Here is a 22,915-nt window from a genome sequence, read left to right on the forward strand (position 1 = left end):
TATATATATATATCTGGCTCATGATTTCTTTATCCATTTATCCATCAATGGACACTTGGAATATATATATATATATATATATATATATATATATATATATATATATCCTATCTAATAATAGACAAACATGGTAATTGACCATACCTTCACTACACCCCCCATTGGCTAATCAGCACGATATGCCAACAAAGATGGTGGTTAATTTCCATACATAGGCTCCAAGCAGTAGAGTGAAGCCAGATGGCCCCGGGCCAGTAGGGCAGCGAGGCCTGATATTTTCGGGGCTGGTGGAGCAGCGAGGTGTCATGGCCCCGGGGCCAGCAGAGCAGCAAGGGATGACGTTTCCTGGGCCGGCAGAGCAGCGAAGCCTGACGTTTCCGAGGCTGGCTCTGGCCAGAACTCGGCCAGAGCGAAGGCCTGGGCCCCTGGTGCCAGAGGCAAACTGGTGCCAGCAGCCAGGGGAAAGGAAGGCCTATTGCACAAATCTCTTCATGCAACAGGCCTCTAATACATATATATAATCAGTTATTGTGGAAAAAGCTGCAGTAAACATGAGAGCACAGTTATCTTTCCAGGTACCAATTTTATTTCTTTTCTGCCCCTAGTTATAACATAAATAGCACACATTTTGAAGTACAAAAGCTATTTTTCTGAGTTGCCTCTCCTAATAAAAAGCTATGTAACATGGGCCTAAACTTTTGGGACATTAGTAGCTTCATTTTCATTATTTCCCCCCCCCCCCATCCTATTAGGGACAGTAGAAAATGCAATAAGAATAAATGGGAAGATGTTAGATTTATTGTATAAAACAAGTATTAAACATGAAATAAGTGGTTTCTTTCTTTATTGTTCTATCTTCTCTCTTTTGCTTTCTCCCCATCTCTTATTGAGTAATCGACTCCAATGCCAGATTACTCCAAAGACTATTGTAAGAAAGACTCTCAAGGTCATGCTTCCACTAGAAAACCTCCCCCTGAGGTTGCCTTGCCTTTGATCCCTTTAGGGAGATCAAATTCAAAACTCATTTAACATTCTTTTGAGACAAAGTAATTGAAAACTGTTTTTCCCTTTGGTATTGCAAAGATTCACCAGCTCCTGTAAGATTCATGGCAAATATTATTTTGTAAATCATCTAGTTTTCTATCATCAAAAAATACTGAGATTTTATATCATTATATCCCAGGGGGCAAGTGACCCTGCTCCTGTCCTTTCCCCAGTGGGTTTCATTCACTCCTCTCTACTAGTTGTAGCTGTCTGCTTGTGTGTATTTGGGGCAAGAGCAGGACTCATAGACCAGATCAGAGGATCAATTAGTATGAGTTGAACTCTTTCTAGGAGTTAAAGCTGCTTCTTTTTAAGGCAAAATTAAGGAATTTCCTTTGTAGTCTGTAAGGGGTCATTAATAAATAGTTAATATCCAAGGGGTGAGTTACTCAGAAATTGAAGCTAGATAAATTTATATAGCAAAGTATATAATTGAGTTGGTCACCAGAATCACTGAAGCCAAAGAAAGTGTGATACCAGTTTTCTGGGTATTTTAGGCAAAAACATTCTAGAAGGCAAGACAACCTTTATGTTCTATTGGTTTTGGTTTTTTAATTAAATGGTCCCTTCCTTGTTATAGGTTTGATATGATTGACATCCACCTTGATAGTGGCTAGGAGGGAAGATTCTAGAATCAGTCAAACATCAGTTCAGATCATGGTTCTACCACTTACAAGTTATGTGACCTGGGGCAAGTCAATTAATTTCTTAATCCTTAGTTTCCTCATCACAAAATGGTAAAATTATAGTGTCTTTATGACAACATTATTAGTAAGAGCCAATAAAATAATGCATAGAAAACCACTCACCATGGTCCCTGGCATATTAATTAAAACTCTATAAGTGCTAGCTATTGAATTATCATTTTATTATCCTTTATCATTTTTACCTACATCCTGAGCATAATGCCATTTTGTATAGTTTAAACAGTTGTATAATTTACCTATAAGATGGACTCATTTTCATTATAACTTTGACTAATGGGAAAGGAAGGAGGTTCTAACTCTCAAAACCTGCTAATGAAACACAACTTCCATGATTTATATTCTTCCATATCCCGAAGCAGGCATTTTTCCAAGCTCTGCTTGCATCTATTATTAATTTGTACATCAATGGTTAGTTTAATATGGGAACTTGTTCACTGTTGTTTGGTGTGTGTGTGTGTGTGTGTGTGTATGTGTGTGTGTGTGTGTGTGTATTTGCATGCACATGCACCATGCACTTTGGGGAAGTCCAGTGAAAAGAATTTTGAGATCATTCACTTAGAGTCAACTCAACAAGTGCATTGACTTTTTGCTACAATCCTACACTAGACTCCATGGAGAAAATATTTATATAAGGAAGAGTTCCAGTCCTCAAGAAACAATACATACACATGTGTATACATGTGCTGTTAGAAAGAAAGATGGAATTTAGGATGAGGAGATTAAGATTTACATTCCTTTTTCATCACTCACTAGCCTGGTGACTTCAGAAAAGTCTTTCAACCTCGGAAACTTGTTCCCTTCAAATGAATAATGAAGATAAAAATCTGCCTTATTTGATTGACAAGGTTGTTATGAGGCTCCATTCTAATAATGTATGTGAAATCTCTTTGTAAATTGTTAGCTAGGTGACTATAATTCACAAATATGAGTTACAGTTATGTTCAAGTGCCAGATTGTGTACTTCAGACATCAGACACCTTAAAAGATCCAGATTTGGGGCTGGAGCTATTAGGGAATGCTTCCTGTAGGAAAAGGAACTTTTACTGAGCCGTCAAAATTAGATTGGACTTCAATGGGTGGAAAAGAGTGGAAGGGAGTGTGTAATCTTGGTGGAGGGATTAAAAATAATCAAAGATTCCAGAGGCTAGAATAAGCATTCAAACACATACCAAGTGATATAAAACGTGGTAGGGAATACAGTTACCAGGGTAATTATAATGGACTAGAGGCCTGGTTCAAGAATTTGTGCACATTGAAATAAAATTAATTAGAAGAAATATTTAATATCATTATCTGCCATTTCTCTATAATAGAAGGGTCAACCATATTCACAATCAACAATGACAGATGGAAACACATGTGTGTGATTGGCACCAGCGAGAGCTTTGTATATATACTAGAGGCCTGGTGCACAAAATTTGTGCACTGGAGGCGGTGTCCTTCAGCCCAGCCAGCACCTCTCCAATCTGGGAGCCCAAGGGGGATGTCAGACATCCCCCTCCTATCTGGGACTGCTGGCTCCCAACCACTCACCTGCCTGCCTACCTGCTTGCCCCTAACCGCTTCTGCCTGCCAGCCTGATCACCCTCTAACCACTCCCTTGCGGGCCTGATTAACACCTAACTGCTCCCCTGCTGGCCTGATCTCCCCCAACTTCCCTCCCCTGCAGGACTGGTCGCCCCCAACTGCCCTCCCCTGCCAGCCTGGTCACCTCCAACTGCCCTCCCCTGCAGGCCTGCCCCCCACAACTGCCCTCTCCTGCTGGCCTGGTGACCCCCAACAGCCCTCCCCTGCAGCCTGGTCCCCCCAAACTGCCCTCCCCTGCAGGCCTGGCCCCCCCCCCTGCCCTCCTTTGCAGGCCTGGTCACCCCTAACTGCCCTCCCCTGCAGGCCTGGTTGCCCTCACTGCCCTCCCCTGCAGGCCTGGTTGCCCCCAACTGCTCTCCCCTGCTGGCCATCTCGTGTCCACAAGGGGGAAGCCATCTTTGACCACATGAGGGTGGCCATCTTGTGTTGGAGTGATGGTCAATTTGCATATTACCTCTTTATTATATAGGATATAGATAAATTTGCTTAATTAGACCTGTTTTCTGATTTAGCTAAACTTTTTCCAGCCTGGTGAAGCACCCCAACTTCTCTTTCAGGTAGTTGTCAGCAACACAGCAATAAATATCAACACGAAGCAGATTATGATTGTAGATCATGTAGGGAGAACAAAGGGTAAAATATTTAACTGTAGCAGTGTTTTTCTATATTCTGTGCAGTGAGAAAACCTGAAGCCATTTTCAAGGTCCACCATTTCTTATTTCTTTTCAGTCAGGTCAAGTTTCTAAGCTTTCTAAATCTCTATTTTCCAGCTAATGTAAAGAAAATAGGATTCCACCAAGTCTCCTATCTACCTATTCCAGGACTTCTGTGAGGATCAAATGAGATGAGGCACTGGAAAACACTTCAAAGACATTTGGTTAGAGTGTAAATGTTTCCACCTGGCTATAAAGCAAGCTGTGTTCCTGGGCTAAAGAAACTGCAAGGAGGCTAGTCATAGTTAGGGAAAGGAAGCTGGGTATTTCTACGTGACATCATTTCCCGGCTCCCACAGTGACCATTTCCAGGCTGGGCTGGGGGCTGTGGGTTGCATTTTACGCCATGGGGTCTCAGCAGCTTAGGCTATAATTTGGTGGGGTGTTGCTCCAGGGTGGTGGCAGGGCCTGTGTCCCACTTAGGGGAAGCCAAGTGTTGCTTTGTGGGCGCTAGGTCTGAAATGCCATTTCTCGTAAATGGCTGGTGCACATCACAGCAACAGCAGCTCCTCTGTTGATCATCTTCCCACTGGTGGCCAATGTGCATCGTAGCAACTGGTCAGATGGTCAGACACTTAGCATATTAGCCATATATATATATATATGGTTTTTCTTCTGACAGGACTCCCTCCTTCTAGGCAAGTTAATACCTTATTCCTATAGATCTGTTAGCTCCATCAATGCAAGGTCCGTGTCCTCCTTATCTGGTCTCTCTCTAATGCCTATCACAGAGAGTAGTTGTTCAATAAATGCTCAACAAATGAAACAAGTGGATGATGGTCATGTCAGTTACTATTCTTGTCTGGCTGCTTTAATATATGCATATCTCAGAGATACCGTGGGATTGGTTCCAGACCACTTTAATAAAGCGAGTGTCACAATAAAGCAAGTTGTAATCTTTTTGCTGGTGGAGGCTCATGCCTTCAATTTAGCAGTGTTTTACTATATTCTGTGCAGTGAGACACACTTATGGAGCGCAATCAAGTGAAGTATAATAAAGCGAGGCATGTCTGTATTTTTTCATCATCAGCCACTGAATTAGGGACTGTCTTTTAATGCCCTCAGTGTGGTACAGCCCCATCTACTGTTGGGATTTATGAAATTCTTTGCAATGATGCCAATACTTAGTATGTTTTTTTCTCCACCCTGTCCCAGAAGACTCCTTACTCCCAGTGAACAATAAGGTAACCAGCAAGTCGTGTGAGTACAACGGGACCACTTACCAACATGGTGAGCTGTTCATGGCTGAAGGACTCTTTCAGAACCGGCAACCCAATCAGTGCACCCAGTGCAGCTGTTCGGTAAGACCCTGCATCTTAATGTCCCTGATAGCCCCTACCCAAATAAGAAAGCTTCCTCTGTACTAATACATTTAGTTTGAGCTTGCATTGTAGGGTGTTTGAATGGAATATGAATTGCATTTAAATCATAGCATTCCTGTCAATCCAGACACCCTGATTTCATCCATCCTGAATACCTCTGTTAAAGAGGTCAGACCCAGTCATATTCTGGTCTTAAAGCTTTGGGACTGCTTAAAGGACAGTGATGAATTGGTGGTCTTGATATGCACTTTTTAAAAAAACAGTAGTTACAGCATTAAAGCCTTCATTCGAAGCTTTAGGGATAGATACTATGGGTGAAAAATCACTGGCACCATCTAGGGCCATTCAGTGAAATTCACAAGAAAATAGGCAGTTTCTTAGTTTCATCTCTGAAGTATTCCATTGACCAGTTCATCTCTGGTGCCCTTCAATGAGAACTCTCTTGACAAAACATGACTGATCCTGTGACATTACTTGTCAAAAGAGTGTATATACTTAAGCAATGAAGTATACTGATTATATATTCATCTAATTGTGCAGTCCAGAGAATGAAATAGATAGAACCAGAAAATGGAGTTAAATGAGTATTTAAACTGTAGTGTTAGGGAATGAAGTTAAATGTAGAAACAACTGTTTTTCCTCCAAGGGGCATTTAATGCTGGATTTCCAAGGGTGACTATAATTCACAAATATGAGTTACAGGGATTTTCAAGTTCCAGATTGTGTGCTTCAGACATCAGACATCTTGAAAGATCCAGATCCATAGCGGTTTTTAGTAAAAATATAGTATCTCAGTAGTTTGGGATAATTTGGTTGTGATCTTGCCTTCCTGAACTTCTAGAAACCCTTCTAGCCCCAGAATTATATGCTTCTAAGAACTAAGAACAGGCTTAAGAAATAATGTTTGGAACATAGAACTTTAGGGAATGTAGATTATGCAAAAACAGGCATAACAACAAGTAAATTTTATCTTTTCTTTTGCCTCGTGCTGGACTTAGCTGTCAATTCAGATCATTTGTATAGTTTTGTATTACCCCAGAGAGCTTGTATCCTGGGTTTGGATGAGAGACTAGTGAGAGTTACAAAAGGTGGCTATCATGCAAATCCACATTCCCCGAAATCCCCAACATCCAGCTGAAGTATGATGAGGACCAAGGGATACAATGATCAGAGGACAGAGGAACAAGACTGCATTTGGTGGTTTGGAGGCCCATGGCAGTCCTCACACTGACCACTTTGTGATATCTTAGACCAGGATGCACAAAGAGGATTGACAATTCTTCTCTTTCTTAATCTTTGGTGTGGTAAAATAGAAAATAGAACAAAATAATACCTAGTCAAATTTAGAAAGTACCTAGAACCAACAGTGGGGAAGGACATGCCATGTTTTGAGCCTCTTCTCATTCCAGGTACCTCTCTAAGCAGCCTTCTGACCTTAATTCTGTTTCCTCTTGGCAGGAGGGAAATGTGTACTGTGGTCTCAAGACTTGCCCAAAATTAAGCTGTGCATTCCCTGTCTCTGTTCCAGATTCCTGCTGCCGGGTATGCAGAGGTAGGTATCCCATCCATATCTCAAGACCCAAGGTGCTGCCAATCTGAGTAGCAAGACTTAGAAGAGAGGAAAATATCTGCCAAGTGTTCTAGGAAGAGTGAACTTTCTGCCGTAGCTTTAGTTTGTAGAGATGCTTTCATGCAGAAAAAAAATAAAAGCACTGATTTTAAGGGCCACCACCTTACAGAAACCACAGGAGTGTGGCAGGAGAGGTGGAGTGGGAATCATCTACTGTGAAAATGCATGCCTTATTCTCTCTTTCCTTAATCCCTTCTAGTTTGGTCCCCATATTATTGTATTGTAAAATGCAGGCCATTTCCATGCCTTAAAAGATAGAATGGGCCTTGCAAAGCATTGACATAACTATTTTGAAGATTGTGCAAGGCAAATTTATATCCTATATAATAAAAGGGTAATATTCAAATCAACCGAACGGTGGAATGACCGGTTGCTATAACGCACACTGAGCAGCCAGGCAGGCAAGCGGTTAGGGGCTATCAGGCAGGCAAGCAGAGCAGTTAGGGGCCATAAGGCAGGCAGAGTGGTTAGGGGTGATCAGGCCGGAAGAGTGGTTAGGGGCGATCAAGCAGGCAGGCAGGCAGAGGGGTTAGGGGTAATCAGGCAGGCAGTCAGGTAGAGTGGTTACAGCCGATCAGGCAGCCAGGCCGAGGGGTTAGGGGCAACCAGGCAGGCAGGCAGAGCAGTTAGGGGTGATCAGTCAGGAAAGTGAGCAATTAGGAGCGAGTAGGCAGGTGAGCGGTTAGGAGCCAGCAGTCCCGGATTGCGAGAGGGATGTCCAATTGCTGGTTTAGGCCTGATCCCTAGGTGATCACGGCCTAAACCGGCAGTTGGACATCTCTCAAGGGCTCCCGGATTGCGAGAGTGCACAGACCGGGCTGAGGGACCCCCCTCCTGCACAAATTTCATGCACTGGGCCTCTAATATATCCATAAAATCCCATGGCAGTATTGTGATAAACTCAATAAAAGTAATATGTAAAGCATTATTTTCTCAAATTATATCTAAAATGGAATAGTAATTTTCTCAAGACAGTTTTTTCTTCTTTGACTTCCATTTATTTAATATTGAATGACACCACTTTTTTTTTCTAGGCTTCTAAGATCAAACATAACCACCATTAATTTCCCCTTTATTGTATATTCTCAAATTACCAAATCTATTAGCAGTTCTGTATCCCTCCCTTTTCCCATTTTCCCTGTGGCAGTATCTGCTTTTGTCTTCTTTCCTTTCATTCAATCAACATATTTATTGAGCATCTACTGTATGCTCAGCACTGTGCTAGAAGCTGAATAGGTATTATTGAATATAGTGCACACACAGGGCACCTCTAAGACTCTATAGCATCTTTATGCAAATTACAAAAGGGATTCTCTTACTTAAGATACTTTGCTTCCATTTGCCAGAAAATCCTTGTGAATACACCACCTTAGCTGTGGCACCCTTGTGGAGTCACAACCTGTAAAACCATATCTGGCATATAGAGCAGCAAAGATATGTTCTTTGCTCTTATGGAACTTACATCTTAACAAAGAAGACAAATAATGTACAAAAAGTAAACAAATATCTAAATATGAACAGTTTAATTTCACTTAGTCCTCCATATCCATGCGGTAAGCATCTGCAGGTTCAATTAACTAAAGATTGAAGTGCTATATAGGCATACCCTGGTGTAACCTATATGTATATATGGGTTATATGCAAATACACATTTTAAATGAGGGACTTGAACATTCTTAAATATTGGTAGCTGCTGAGGGGATCCTGAACCAATCCTCCAGGGATTCTGAGGGACAACTATTCTATGAAGGAAATCAACAAGGACTGATATAGAAAATAAGAGGTGAGGGCATTTAGGTTGAATGATTGGGAAGGCCTTTCTGAGATAACATTTAAGCTCAGACTTGAAAAATGAAAAGGAGCCATCTATGCAAACATCCTGTGGGTAGATCATTCTAAGCAGAAAGAAAAGCAAGTTTAAAGGCCTTGGGCAGAGAAGAGTTGAGAGTGTTCAAGGAATATAAGGATCAGTGTAGCTGGAATATAGTGTTTATGGTCAAAATTGGCAGGAGATGAGGCTTGAGAGGTGAACATACCATGCAGGCTATTCAAGGCCATAAGAAGGAGTCTGGATTTCAGTTTTTAAGTGCATTGGGAAGCCATTGGAAAGTTTTACAAAGGGGCATGACATGATGCTGTTATGACTTTAAAGATCTCACCAGCTGTTGTGTCCAAATTAGATTGGAGGGAGGCAATAAAGCAAGTGGAGAGACCAGAAAAAAGGTGAGCCTAGTAGTCTCACTAGTGTGGGAGTGTGCACTGGTCTAAGGGCACAGTGCACAGTAGTGGTTCAAATGGAGCCTCTAGAGCCAGGCTGCCTTGGTTCTCATCCCAGCCCTCCTACTTTCTACCTGGGTGATTATGAGCAATGTATTCCAGCTCTCTAACAATATTTAAAGTGAGGATAAATTTAACACCTACCTCCAAATAGTTGTGAGGTTCAAATGAGATCATGCAGGAAGAGGACTTAGCATAGGGTCTTGCATATAGTGAGGATTTAGTAACAAAAAATGGACAAATTTGAAATATATTTAAAGCATTGGTTCTCAACCATGTCTACATATTGGAATTACCTTGATATATATTTTTAAATATATATTTTTATTGATTTCAGAGAGGAAGGAAGAGGGAGAGAGAGATGGGAACATCAATGATGAGACTCATTGATCGGCTGCCTCCTGCGTGCCCCCACTGGGGATCAAGCCTGCAACCTGGACATGTGCAGCTAGGGCTACCTTGATATATTTATGTTCAGACCTGGGGGGGTGGGTGACAGAGGTAATTCCAGTGTGCAGCTAACTTTGATAACCACTTAGAAGAAAAATTATAAGATTTTCTAGTAGGAAATGAATATGCATTACTGCCAGCTTAATTTTCCGAAAAGATAGCCTTATCCATGATACACCCCTATTCTAAAGTCTTTATGCTGACACATATACTTAACTATATTCCAGTCACAGTTCTAAGCACTTTACAAATATGAGCTAATTTAATCCCATGATCCCTATTTTATAGATGATGAAACTGAAGCAGAAAGAGGTTAAAACCTTGTCCAAGGTCCCGTACATAGTTATTACAATATTATTGACTATACTCCCTATGCTATACTTTACATCCCCATGACTATTTTGTAACTACCAATTTGTATTAATCCTTCACTTTTTTCACTATGTATGGTGCCAGGAGGATACTGAAAATATCAGGGGGGAACATTTTGTAAAGTATGTGATTGTCTAACCACTATGCTCTATACCTGAAACAAATATAAAATAATCTTGAATGTAAACTATAATGGAAAAACAAATTAAAAAAAACACCTTATTCAAGGTCATGTAGCTAGTGAATCAAGAAGCTAAGAATTAAACCCTGGCAGTCTGGCTCTAGATTTCAGGCTCTTAACCAAGCTACTGTGCCACTGAAAGGAATAGTTAACTCCCTATTGCCAGTAAAATACAAGTCAATCCCCTGACTCTGAAAGTGAAGGTCTTCCAAGCTCTGCTCTCAACTTACTTTTATAGACACACATTCTTTCATTCATGCACCTCAGGTTCCACTCACATTGTTTCTGTACATGTGTACGTTTGCTTTTGCCTGCACCCCTCAATATGTCTCAAACTTCAGTGTGATTCAGAATCACCTGAAGAACTTGTTGAAATTCAGATCCTTGGACCATAATTATAGAGATTCCAATTCGGTGGCCTTGGAGTGAGGCCCTATGGCAGTGATGGCGAACCTTTTGAGCTCGACGTGTCAGCATTTTGAAAAACCCTAACTTAACTCTGGTGCCGTGTCACATATAGAAATTTTTTGATATTTGCAACCATAGTAAAACAAAGACTTATATTTTTGATATTTATTTTACATATTTAAATGCCACTTAACAAAGAAAAATCAACCAAAAAAATGAGTTCGCGTATCACCTCTGACACGCATGTCATAGGTTCACCATCACTGCCCTAGGGTGTGCATTTTAATATATTTTTATTGCTTTCAGAGAGGAAATGAGAGGGATAGAGAGCTAGAAACATCAGTGATGTGAGAGAATCATGGATCCACTGCCTCCTGCATGCCCCTGACCGGGAATTGAACCCTGACCTCCTGGTTTATAGGTTGACACTCAACCACTGAGCCACTCTGGCCAGGCTAGGATGTGCATTTTAAGAGGCTCCATTGTCCATTCTGATGCAGGTGGTCTACAGCCCACTGCTTTGAGAAACCAGTCCTAAGACCTTGTAGATGATTGGGGTGGCCTGAAATGATGGTTTGCATTTTGGGTTAGTGCATTTAAATTGAGACTATTAGAAGTCTGAAACCTGAGTAAGCCAATACAAAAGTGACCAATGGCAGTCTCTGACTGGCTAGAGCATCTAGTTCCAAACATATGTCAAGCAACTTGGGGGTGAATGAGTGGAGGCTATTTTATGATGTGGAACTGGGAGGGAAAGAAGACAAAATGGCTACCTAGGTAACAACAGTAAGGGTTGAGAGAAGGGAGTGTTTTATCTTTCTGGAAAACCCCCTTTCCACCTCTGCTTGTGAAAATCCTGTCAGTTCCTCAAGACCTAGTTCAAATGCAGCCTCCTCAGATTCTAACACAAGGAATCCTCAGGTTACATTTTGATAAATACCAGCTGGAAGGCCTTTCTCTTTTCTCTGCCTTCCCAGCTCCATCCCTAATTTCTCTATCCCTAAGTCCTGCTTATCCTTAAAAGGCCAGCCTAAATACCACCTCCTCCATGAACCTTTTAAATTTTTTATTAAAGTATAGTTAGTTTCAAGTGTACAACATTAGTGATTCAACATTTATCTACTTATGATGTGATCACCATGATAAGTCTCGTAGCTATCAGTCACTGTGCAAAGTTATTACAATATTATTGACTATATTCTCTCTGCTATATTCCATATACCGATGGTTTATTTATTTTGTAACTGGAAATTACTAATCTAGTAATTTAAGAGTAAAACTCCCTTCTCTCTTGGACACCTCAGTACTTTACCTGTTCTTCTCCAGTAGCATTTATTACCTTGTCATATTTTGTCTTTTATTATTTGTGCCCCTGTCTTATCATCCCTACCAATGTGTAAGCTTATTAATTGAGAAACTATTTCTGGTTCATCTATTTTTTTTCTCCCACTGTGCTAGGCATGGAGTAGGTGCTCTTTGAATGAATGCACAGCAGCTGGAAAATATTGCCAGAAAGTTAGTCACAATTTGAATTAGATGCTATTAAATAAGATTGTATTGCTGTATTTTCTTCCTCTGAATTGACTGTGGTAGCTTGTACTGATTATACATTGGTTCATGTTCAATAAGACATTATCTGGTATTCTTTCTGATCCCCATGTTTTTTTTTTCTCCCCATCTCACTTAAGGATTCTATAGTTAATATTTCTTTTAAAAAGAAATTACCTTATTCTGAGTATCAGTATATGTTCATCCATTTTAATATGTTCTTTGTACCAGCCCTCAGAAGTCAATATGGATTTTCTTGTAGCCTAATTTGGTTTATGCTTTAATAAAACCCTGGATATTTTATAACCTGTTTCTAAAGTGAGTGTGTGTGTGTGTGTGTGTGTGTGTGTGTGCGCGCGCGCATTGTACTTTAGTACAAGTATTACATTTCAGCAAGGAAAGACGGATATTTTGCTCCTCACCTCTCTTTCCCATCCTTGCCTCAACTTAATTTGAGTCTGCTCCAAAAAGAAGAGAGTCCATGCTGAGCAGAGGTGTATACATGGTTGCTAATGTAACCAGCTAGTTACTATAATAATCCAGTTAGGCTGAGGTATTTTTGAGAAAAGGATGCAAAATTTAAACTGAAGAACAATTAATAAAAGAATGGAAACTGCAAAAATACATATTATTGTATCTGAGAGGCAATGTACTGAAAACCACATAGCTCAGAAGCCAGACAGACATAGATTTGACATAGCAGAGCTACCATCTACTAGAGATGTTACCTTGGGCAAGCTACTTTACCACTCAGAACCTCAGTGTCCTCAGCTAAGAAAATGGAGATTATAATATCTATGACCCATGGAAAGGTTGTAAAAATTAACTGAGATGTAATAGACTGTTAATAGAAAGTCTAGCACAGAGTTATTGCTTAATGAGTGATAATTATTCTATGAAAATAATATGTACTTATTATATTTAACATACATTCATATATTTAAACATATTTACCATATTTATTACTCTGAGGTTAAATAGAATTGCACCTTCTTTATCTCCAATAGTCTTGCCTTTTCATTTACTTGATTTCCATATACAGAACTTTATTTCTAGTTCTTCTAGTGTAACAGATCCTGGAACTAACCATTTTCTCAACAGTTCTTTTGTCATAATTTAAATTTCTTTTATCATGCCCTCAGAAGAAACAGATAAAAGCTAGTTCTTAATGGTCATGCATTGCCCCTTAACGTGGTTGACAGTTCATTAAGTCTTTTCTTTGTCATCTCTTCATTATCTTGCATCTTTCCCTATAAAGACCAAGTCCTACATTTCATAAAATTGATGCTTTTTCTCTGCCTTTAATTTCTTTGCACCTTTCAGTTGTAGATAATGTGATTGAATCTCCCTGGAAGTTTTAATTTTTGAAGCACCTGGTTATTTTTTCTTTTATAAGCATATTCCTCATATGGCAGTGAATCCAGCCATACTTCTCTATGCTGGTCACCCTAATTTCAGGTAAAATACAGCAGAAGAAACAATTTTTTGAGTGATAAAATTGCAAACCTTTAATATAAAGGGCCCCATTGAAACCAACTCTCTGCACTATCACCAAACACTAATGTATGCCTTTCTTCCTGGGTCAGACAGCAATATTAGCCACAGATTGAATCTCAGCTCCAGTTGTTTAAACATGTCTCTGAGGCTAGGACAGTCAGCAGAATGTTGGCAGGGTGCATGTCATTGCTGGCACTTCAGCAAACCTCATCTGGACTAGAAATGTAGTACAAACAGCCACTGGAACCTTAAGACAAACTTTATCAGAAGAAAACATCTCTTCAGAGATTGTATTGCTGCCACATTCTGGGCAGGCAGGTCTCAAACCCAAACCCACACCCAGCTTCCCTCTACCATTTATCATTTCTGCTTCCTGTCTCCTGCCTATCTTGCCAAAGCAAAGTGAAAGGCTATGTACTTGGACTGTAGACAAGAGAGAGGTATTTGGGGTAGGCTATCAACTATATTAGAGAGGCAAGCTTGCATTTGCTGAATGGTGTACATATCTAGCATTTGCTATGTGACATGGAACAGTTGGAAGACTTAGATGTATAATAGCTCATTTGATCCTTACAATAAAGTAGGAACAATTATTATCCACATTTTATAGATGAGGAAACTGAGACAGAGAAGTTAAGTGATTTGCCCAAGGATACATGGTAGTAAGTGGCAGAGCCAGACTTTAAAACTTTTCAGCCTGGTTCTAGAGTCCCAAATTCTTACACTACCTGGTGTAAGCCATTCATAGGAGTGACAAGGGCCTCTCCTAGTGAAGAGAAGTGAAGGGAGAGAGAGGACATGTGTGGCACACTGGCATAGGCAAATAATTATAAGACCACTGTATTCATCTTTCCCATCAAAGCCTTAACCTGCCAATTCCCAAATATAGTAGAACACCTTTGTTCCACATTTCTCTTTTTCTAGGCTTAAAGATGCCTGAATGCAAATATCTACCTTCCTTCATTCAGCGAACATTTGTCAAGCAACCACTAAGCACCTAGTACTGTGCTGGTGATGGATATACAATGGTGAATAAACAAATGTGAAACCTGACTTGGCAGAGTTTAATGGGGAAGACAGGTATTCATCAAATAATAGCACATGTAAATATAAAATTGTAACTTTTCCACATGATAAAAAGGAAAGATATTATACAAGCCAGTCATTGAGAGTGGTCTACCCAGTCAAGGAGATGAATGAAGGAAGACTCCTAGGACTCTCTTTTCAGCCTCAATTCACACCACATACATCTTTGTTCTCTGTACCCCAGGGTAAGGGAAGATTGACTCAAAAGTTAAGGAAATAACTGGAGGCTGTCTTGTCCTCCCAGGATCCCTGACTTCTGATTACACCATGAAACCAGCCACCTCATCCTGTAAGAGTGTCCATACTGTTCTTCCTTCGTTGTACATGCTGTACAATACTCTAGGTTTTTTCTTAAGGAATACTTGATCATGTTGGCCAGCACCTGCCATTTCTTATATTATCCAATATCAGTTCTTCAGCTTGTTTAATTTTATTTTTAAATTGCAGTTTACATACAGTATTATATTAGTTCCAGGTGTGCAATATAGTAATTAGACATTCATATAACTTACAAAGTGATCATCCCAATAAGTCTAGTACTCATCTGACACCATGCATAGTTATTACAATATTATTGATTAGATTCCCTGTGTTGTACTTTATGTCCCCATCGCTGTTTTTAAAACTGGCAACATGGATGGACCTAGAGCAAGCATGTCAAACTCAAAGGCTAACGGGACAAATAAGGTTTAAGTTTATGTGGGCCGCAAAATAACAAAAGCTTCAATTTTCATAGAAACATAGGTTTATTCCAATAGAGGCAGGCTGAACACAAAGGGCTGAAATAAATGGGTAATCATTAACATAAAATAATAGAACATTTTAATAAAAATTAATATTTTTTCTTGAACATTAACTTACCAGACACTGAATAACTGCACAAATTAATAAACGTAATGCAAATAAACCTATTTTTCTTGTTCTCCGAAAGTGAAATATTTCCTGTTGCGCACACCAAACAAGTCAGTGCAAGACTAATGATGTGGCAATTGGCTGCTAAAATATTCGCTGCTAGTATTAGTGGAGAGAAATGGTGCACCTGTGCGTAAGGTGCGTAAGGGAAATGAATGCAACACGATTATAGTAATCAGTCATTAGCAAACATTGTAGTTCATTATTAATAATTACGTATAACAGGATATTGTAAAAATTAAGTTACAAAATTTATTTTTTTATTATTTTTATTTTTTTATTGATTAAGTTATTACATATGTATCCTTATCCCCATCTTACCCCCTATCCCCTCACTCATGCCCTCATCCCCCTGTTGTCTGTGTCCATTGGTTAAGCCTATATGCTTGTATATAAGTCCTTTGGTTGATCTCTCCCCCTTACCCCTAACCTCCCCTACCTTCCCTCTGAGGTTTGACGGTCTGATCGATGTGTCTCTGTCTCTGGATCTGTTTTAGTTCATCAGTTTATGTTGTTCATTATAATCCATAAATGAGTGAGATCATGTGATATTTATCTTTCTCTGACTGGCTTATTTCACTTAGCATAATGCTCTCCAGTTCCATCCATGCTGTTGTAAATGGTAAGAACTCCTTCTTTTTTTACTGCAGCGTAGTATTCCATTGTGTAGATGTACGACACTTTTTTAATCCACTCATCTGTTGATGGGCACTTAGGCTGTTTCCAAATCTTTGCTATGGTGAATTGTGCTACTATGAACATAGGGGTGCATATGTTCTTTCTGATTGGTGTTTCTAGCTTCTTGTGATATATTCCTAGAAGTGGGATCACGGGGTCAAATGGAAGTTCCATTTATAGTTTTTTGAGGAAACTCCATACTGTTCTCAACAGTGGCTGCACCAGTCTGCATTCCCACCACCTGTGCACAAGTGTTCCTTTTTCTCCACATCCTCACCAGCACTTGTCGTTTGTTGATTTGTTGATGATAGCCATTCTGACAGGTGTGAGATGGTATCTCATTGTCGTTTTGATTTGCATCTCTCGGATGATTAGTGACTTTGAGCATGTTTTCATATGTCTTTTGGCCTTTCTTCTGTCTTTCGAAAAGTATCTATTTAGGTCCGTTGCCCATTTTTTTTATTGGGTTTTTTATCTTCCTTTTGTTAAGTTGTGTGAGTTCCCTGTAAATGTTGGAGATTAAACCCTTATCAGTGATAACATTTGCAAATATGTTCTCCCATGCAGTGGGCTTTCTTGTTGTTTTGTTGATGGTTTCCTTTGCTGTGCAAAAGCTTTTTATTTTGATGTAGTCCCATTTGTTTATTTTCTTTTTAGTTTCCAATGCCGTTGGAGTATTGGTGCAGAAATTGCTTTGGCATATTTCTGAGATTTTGCTCTGTGGATTCCTCTAGTATGTTTATTAAAACATTTCTTACATACCATTATATTGGCTGGGCTGCAAAAATATTCATTGTGGGCCACATGCAACCTGTGGGCAGCAAGTTTCACATGCTTGACCTAGAGCAGTGGTTCTCAACTTTCCTAATGCCTCGACCCTTTAATACAGTTCCTCATGTTGTGGTGACCCCCAACCATAAAATTATTTTCATTGCTACTTCATAACTGTAATTTTGCTACTGTTATGAATCTTAATGTAAATATCTGATATGCAGGATGTATTTTCATTGTTACAAATTGAACATAATTAAAGCATAGTGATTAATCACAAAAACAATATGTAATTATATATGTGTTTTCCGATGGTTTTAGGCAACCCCTGTGAAAGGGTCTTTTGACCCCCAAAGGGGTTGCGACCCACAGTTTGAGAACCGCTGATTATTCTAAGTGAAATAAGTCTCCAGCTTGTTTCTAAAGGCCCCCTGTAAAACAATCTGACACTTCCTTCATCTACTACTCATCCTCAGGTCTCTGACACAACACACACATCTTTTCCTCTAGGCTGGTGATTCTCTTTGTACTATAATATTGTAAGTTCCTTCCACCTTCATTCCTGTTATGTGCCTGTCTTAACTCTTACTCCCACAAGCTTGAACAAGCTTCTCTCCTCTCTTTTCCAATTAGGATCCTACCCACTTTCAAAGGGCATAGGTGAAGTCACACCTCTTCTAAACAGTCTTGCCTGATTAATCTAGTCCTCATTAGTCTCCTTCTTTGTCTACTTTTGGTGTTTAGTCTGGTTAGTAGCATTTTAAAATATCTTTCGTATTGTTCATTGTTTTATGGGACTTGGCTTCTCAACTGGGAACCTTTATAAGGAAAGGAGTGTCTTCGTTTTCCTCTGTTTCCCCTTATGGTATTAAGCATATCTTTTGTAGTGCATTTATCAAAAAAGAGCCACAGTTATAAAACCTCTTGACAGTGCTACAAGTACAGTCCTGGTTTGGGAAGAAGGAGAAATGGCTGAACTTACAACTTACTCAATGCAAGCTAATTTATCCAACACATGTTTAATGAACACATTGAATCTATTTTATGAAATTGAGATATTATGCTAAATCCTTCAAGATAACCTAAACTAGAATCAATTATTTAAAATCAATTTGTCAGTGTTCACAACAATTGTCATTTTACCTAAGATCCATGATTTATCGTTTAAAAAGCAGAAAAGTGCCCTAGCTGGTTTGGATCAGTGGATAGAGTGTTGGCCTGTGGACTGAAGGGTCCTGGGTTCGATTCTGGTCAAGAACACATGCTCAGGTTGCAGGCTAGATCCCCAGTAGGGGGTGTGTAGGAAGCAGCTGATCAAGGTTCTCTCTCATCATTGATGTTTCTACCTCTCTCTCCCTCTTCCTTCCTCTCTGAAATCAATAAAAATATATATATTTTAAAAAGCAGCAAAGTTACACATCAGATGCCATCTTGACTGGGACCCAGAGATCTTGATGGAAATGGTCTATGAGATATTTCCTCTTTTTACAACATAAAAAAATCTACCAAGGTTTTCAAATATTTTCAAAATAAAAGGAAACTGGAGAAAATAACAGCAACTTCAAATATATATCCTCACATATCAATCTAGAGTTGTTTTTGTTTTTGCTCACATTTTCTGCAGAAACACTATTATTGCCTGGTCATAATGATAGGAAGAAAACACTTAAAAAATTACTTTAAAAATTGACTTAATTTTTGAGGTAGTATGCTTTCAGCTAAACTTCAAAATATATTGAAACACTGTGATCTTTTCATAGCTACTAAAGAGTCTGACAACCAATGGTAACCCCTTTTCAAAAGTGAATCATTCATGTTAATGAAAATGGGAGCATCTGAGAGATTCCATCCTTACCTACTTCTCCTAGTCAGATTGTTTTTGTTCTCTCTCTATCCCTTGCATTCAGAATTCAGCTTCACAAGCTTGATAACTTTCCCAGGACTCCCACCCCTCTAAAGTCATCATGTTCCTTCTTGGCATGTCTCTTATGTCTAGAATGTTTCTTCTTCGACAGAGATCCTTTCAGACAGTACATGAGACAGCACTGACTTTTATGCTGAGCTTAACAAATTAATAGCAATGGCTCCTAATTAGCCATCTGGGATATCCTGTCAAGGTCAATAATGCCCCATCTTATTATGGGGTTGGAGGGTTTTTTATGTGTATCTGAGTCTGGTTCTACATTAAAAATAAGGAATTATCAGTGGAGCATTTCAGAGCAATTATTTCTTCACGGGTGGTTAAAGCCACTCTTCCTTTAGCTTTGTCCTTCTAACTACTTCAAGGGATTCCATGATTGCGCAGAAACACACCACTGGATATGCACATTATTCTCATTATAATAGTCTTCATGAGCATAGACCCCCAACATTTATAAAAATTAATCTGATTTGTTGACTGATAGTATAAACAGAGGAAAAAGAAACATGAGAAAGAGGACCTATGTCAGGCAGAAGAATCACATTTGAATTTTACCTACACTACAACTGTAAGAACTTACCCATTCCGGGTGTCCATAGTGCAGGCGAAGTGGGAAGTTGGTACAATTATTCAGTCAATTCAATCAAGTTGCTGGAATGACTATATCTATTTTTTCTTTAGCTATTAAAACCAGACCTACGTCCCCTACTCTCACCAAATAGTCCAGTCTTCTTTGTACAGGGCCAATAAGCCAAAGTGGTGTTTATGGAAACAAGAAGGACCTTTAACTGACTGAATTTCATTCCCAAGTTGACCAGACAGTAAACACCAGTAGATTATTGAGTTTCCCTTCTCTATCCTGCTTGTTCTTTCCCGTTAATGGATGTGATAGCACAGGACTCTACCTTATTTGGGTACTTGGATTTTTACCACTCCATTTTATGACTATGTAAATTGTACTGCCTCCCAATGAAACAGATATCTGTCCTCTTAAGGCTCAGTTTAAGCCAAGAGAGAAAAGGATTTTAATTAAAATGTAAACTTCTTTTCTAAAAGGATGAAAATAAGAAGAGTACTAGCATAATTATGAGAGAATCTAAGGCAGTTTTGAAGTATGAGCTGAAGGAATCTCTGCAAACATTTTTGTATCTTCAGGACCCTGGCTTCTGATGATTTAGAAATGAAATGACTCCCTTTCTTTGTTTTTTTTTGTTTTTTGTTTTTTTTTTGACTCCCTTTCTATATGGAGGCATACATTTTCTCTTTTGACTAGGCTTTGTTTGTTTGTTTGTTTGTTTGTTTAATCTAGACCCTTTCCTTTGTTATATACCTAGCCCTCTTGAGGGAGTCCTTTAAGTTGGGTTTTCCCCATATGCAAGCTACTTTTGTAGAGGAGGAAGAAGCTGAGAGAAAAGATTGAAAGAAGAGGGAGATGTAATAATGGCTAACACCTACATGACACTCACCATGTGCCAGGCACTCTTGTAATCTTTTTGCTTATACTAATTAATTTCATAACCCTATGGGGTTGGTATTATTGTCTCCATTTTAGAAATAAGGAAACTGAGGCACAATGAAGTTAATTCACTTTTCCAAAGTGACAGAGGGAAGAAGGGAAAAGAGTCCCAATTTGGTCACAGGCAGTCTGGCTCTGGGCTATTCTCTTAGCCATTACACTATACTGCCTCTCAGCTTGGGGATGTAAAAGAACTTTGGGAATTCTGTTAACTGAGAGGCTACTGGGAGGAACAGTTTGTGATGACTCTGCTCCCAGGGGTCAGATATGGTACCCTTCCAGCTCTTCTCTTTGGGACTACCATGGGATGCAAATACCCCATTTCTAACTATAAACTTGGATCTATTTAGTCACATATCCATTGAAAGAGCAGCATGGGTCATGAGCACAATCTAGTTAATAGTTTCTTTATCCCCTCTCCCCTGCTCTTTTCCTGCAAACACATATACTCTCACAATGCATTTTTAAGTACATATTTCTAATTTTTTTGGATACATGCTTTTGTACTCTTTTTTAAATTTGGCTTGCTACTGTTGGCAGGAACTTCTCTCCTGTCTGGGTTTTAGTATTTCTCAAGCAGATATTATGTTAAAAATACTAAGACAGCCCAAACAAAAACTAAGTGTCCACTGGAGGACTTCTTGCAATACCTCATTATTGTAGCTCAAATGTCTACCAATGGAGAATCCTTATACCAGTGTTTTTTAGAGCTTTCTTTGGATTTCACCACACTTGTCTCCCTTTCAACAGAATTTGTAGAATTAGATGTTACACAGAGCGCCCCTTCAGAGAGCTTTTTTTTTTTTAAAATATATTTTTATTGATTTTTTACAGAGAGGAAGGGAGAGAGATAGAGAGTTAGAAACATCGATGAGAGAGAATCATCGATCAGCTGCCTCCTGCACATCCCCCACTGGGGATGTGCCCGCAACCGAGGTACATGCCCCTGACCGGAATCGAACCCGGGACCTCTCAGTCCGCAGGCCGACGCTCTATCCACTGAGCCAAACCGGTTTCGGCAACACAGAGAGAGAGCTTTCAATTTCCTCTTTAATCTCCAGCTTGGGTACTGAGTACCACCTATAACATGGCCCACCGCAGAACCTGGTGGAGATTTTGTGATCAGTTTCTTCTTCTGTGCTCTATCTCTCAATTTCCCTCAAAAGCCCTTTAACCATTTGCCCTGATTCTGCTGATTTCAAAGTGTTTCTCTAAAAATACAGAGATCATTTTACCTTGTCACAGAGATCACCTCCCCATCTCTGGGATTCATTTAATTTCTATTTGCTTTATGATTAGTGTGACCATATAATTTATCATCCAAACCAAGACACTTCTGAAAGTGGGAGAGTCAATCCTAATAATTATGCCTGCCAAAAAAACAGGCATAAGACTAAGTTCTCCCAAATACATTGGGATCTATGGGTAGCACCCTGTTAACGATGTTGTGTGTGGTTCAGAAGAGGCCACATGCCAGCATAGTTTTTCTGTCTGAAGATTATCTTCGTAAGTATCTCATAATCTCATTGTCTTTTTTTAAAATTTTGTTTTATTGCTTAAAGTATTACAAAGAGTATTACATATGTCTCCTTTTTTTTTCCCTCCCCTTGACCTTCCCTCGGCCTCCCCTATCCTCCAGTGTCTTGTGTCCATTGGTTATGCTTATATGCATGCATACAAGTCCTTCGGTTGATCTCTTACCCCCCGCAACCCTTCCCGGCCTTCCTGCTGTAGTTTGACAGTCTGTTCGATGTTGCTCTGCCTCTGTATCTATTTTTGTTCATCAGTTTATAATGGTCTTAATTATCCAAAAATGAGTGATATCATGTGGTATTTTTCTTTCATTGACTGGCTTATTTCACTTAGCATAATGTTCATTGTCTTTTTGAGAGGACAGGGTTTACTTCTGTGACCTGCTCAAGCCACCCAAAGATTAATGGAAGCAATGGGAATTAATAATCTTAATTTTAGTCTAGCTCCTGACCGTTTTCAAATACTTGTTCTCCCATTACCAGAAAACCAAGCCATTCCAGTTCCATAGGATACCACCCAGAGTATAATTGAGGTTTAAATAAACAACATATGTGGCTTTTAAGGTTAAATGAATATTGTTTGACATACAGTACAGGAAAGTTGTTTTTCATTTTGGTTTAAAAATTGGTTAAAATTACATCGTGTTGCTTCTTGGAATTAACTAAAATTCATCTGTCTACATTAGAATCATTGTGTGTTTTTTTAAACTTTGGCTGAAAAAAAGAGAATCTCTCTCACTCTAGATAATTTATCCAGTGAATC

General features: G+C 39.3%; 1 protein-coding gene across 4 annotated transcripts in view; it reads left to right on the forward strand.

Moving 5' to 3' along the window:
- CHRDL1 (chordin like 1) overlaps positions 1–22,915 on the forward strand; it is a 183,428-nt gene that overhangs the window by 127,559 nt on the left and 32,954 nt on the right. For 2 of the 4 annotated variants that reach the window (XM_036305818.1, XM_036305816.1), the window contains exons 5-6: positions 5,210–5,352; positions 6,832–6,925. In XM_036305818.1, coding sequence (XP_036161711.1) covers positions 5,210–5,352; positions 6,832–6,925 — 237 coding nt within the window. Of the gene's footprint in view, positions 1–5,206; positions 5,353–6,831; positions 6,926–22,915 lie in introns of all 4 variants that reach the window. The other 2 variants (XM_036305817.1, XM_036305815.1) reach the window with 1 other exon arrangement.

The sequence above is a fragment of the Myotis myotis genome, unplaced genomic scaffold, assembly GCF_014108235.1.
Source record: "Myotis myotis isolate mMyoMyo1 unplaced genomic scaffold, mMyoMyo1.p scaffold_m19_p_4, whole genome shotgun sequence".
NCBI lineage: Eukaryota > Metazoa > Chordata > Mammalia > Chiroptera > Vespertilionidae > Myotis > Myotis myotis.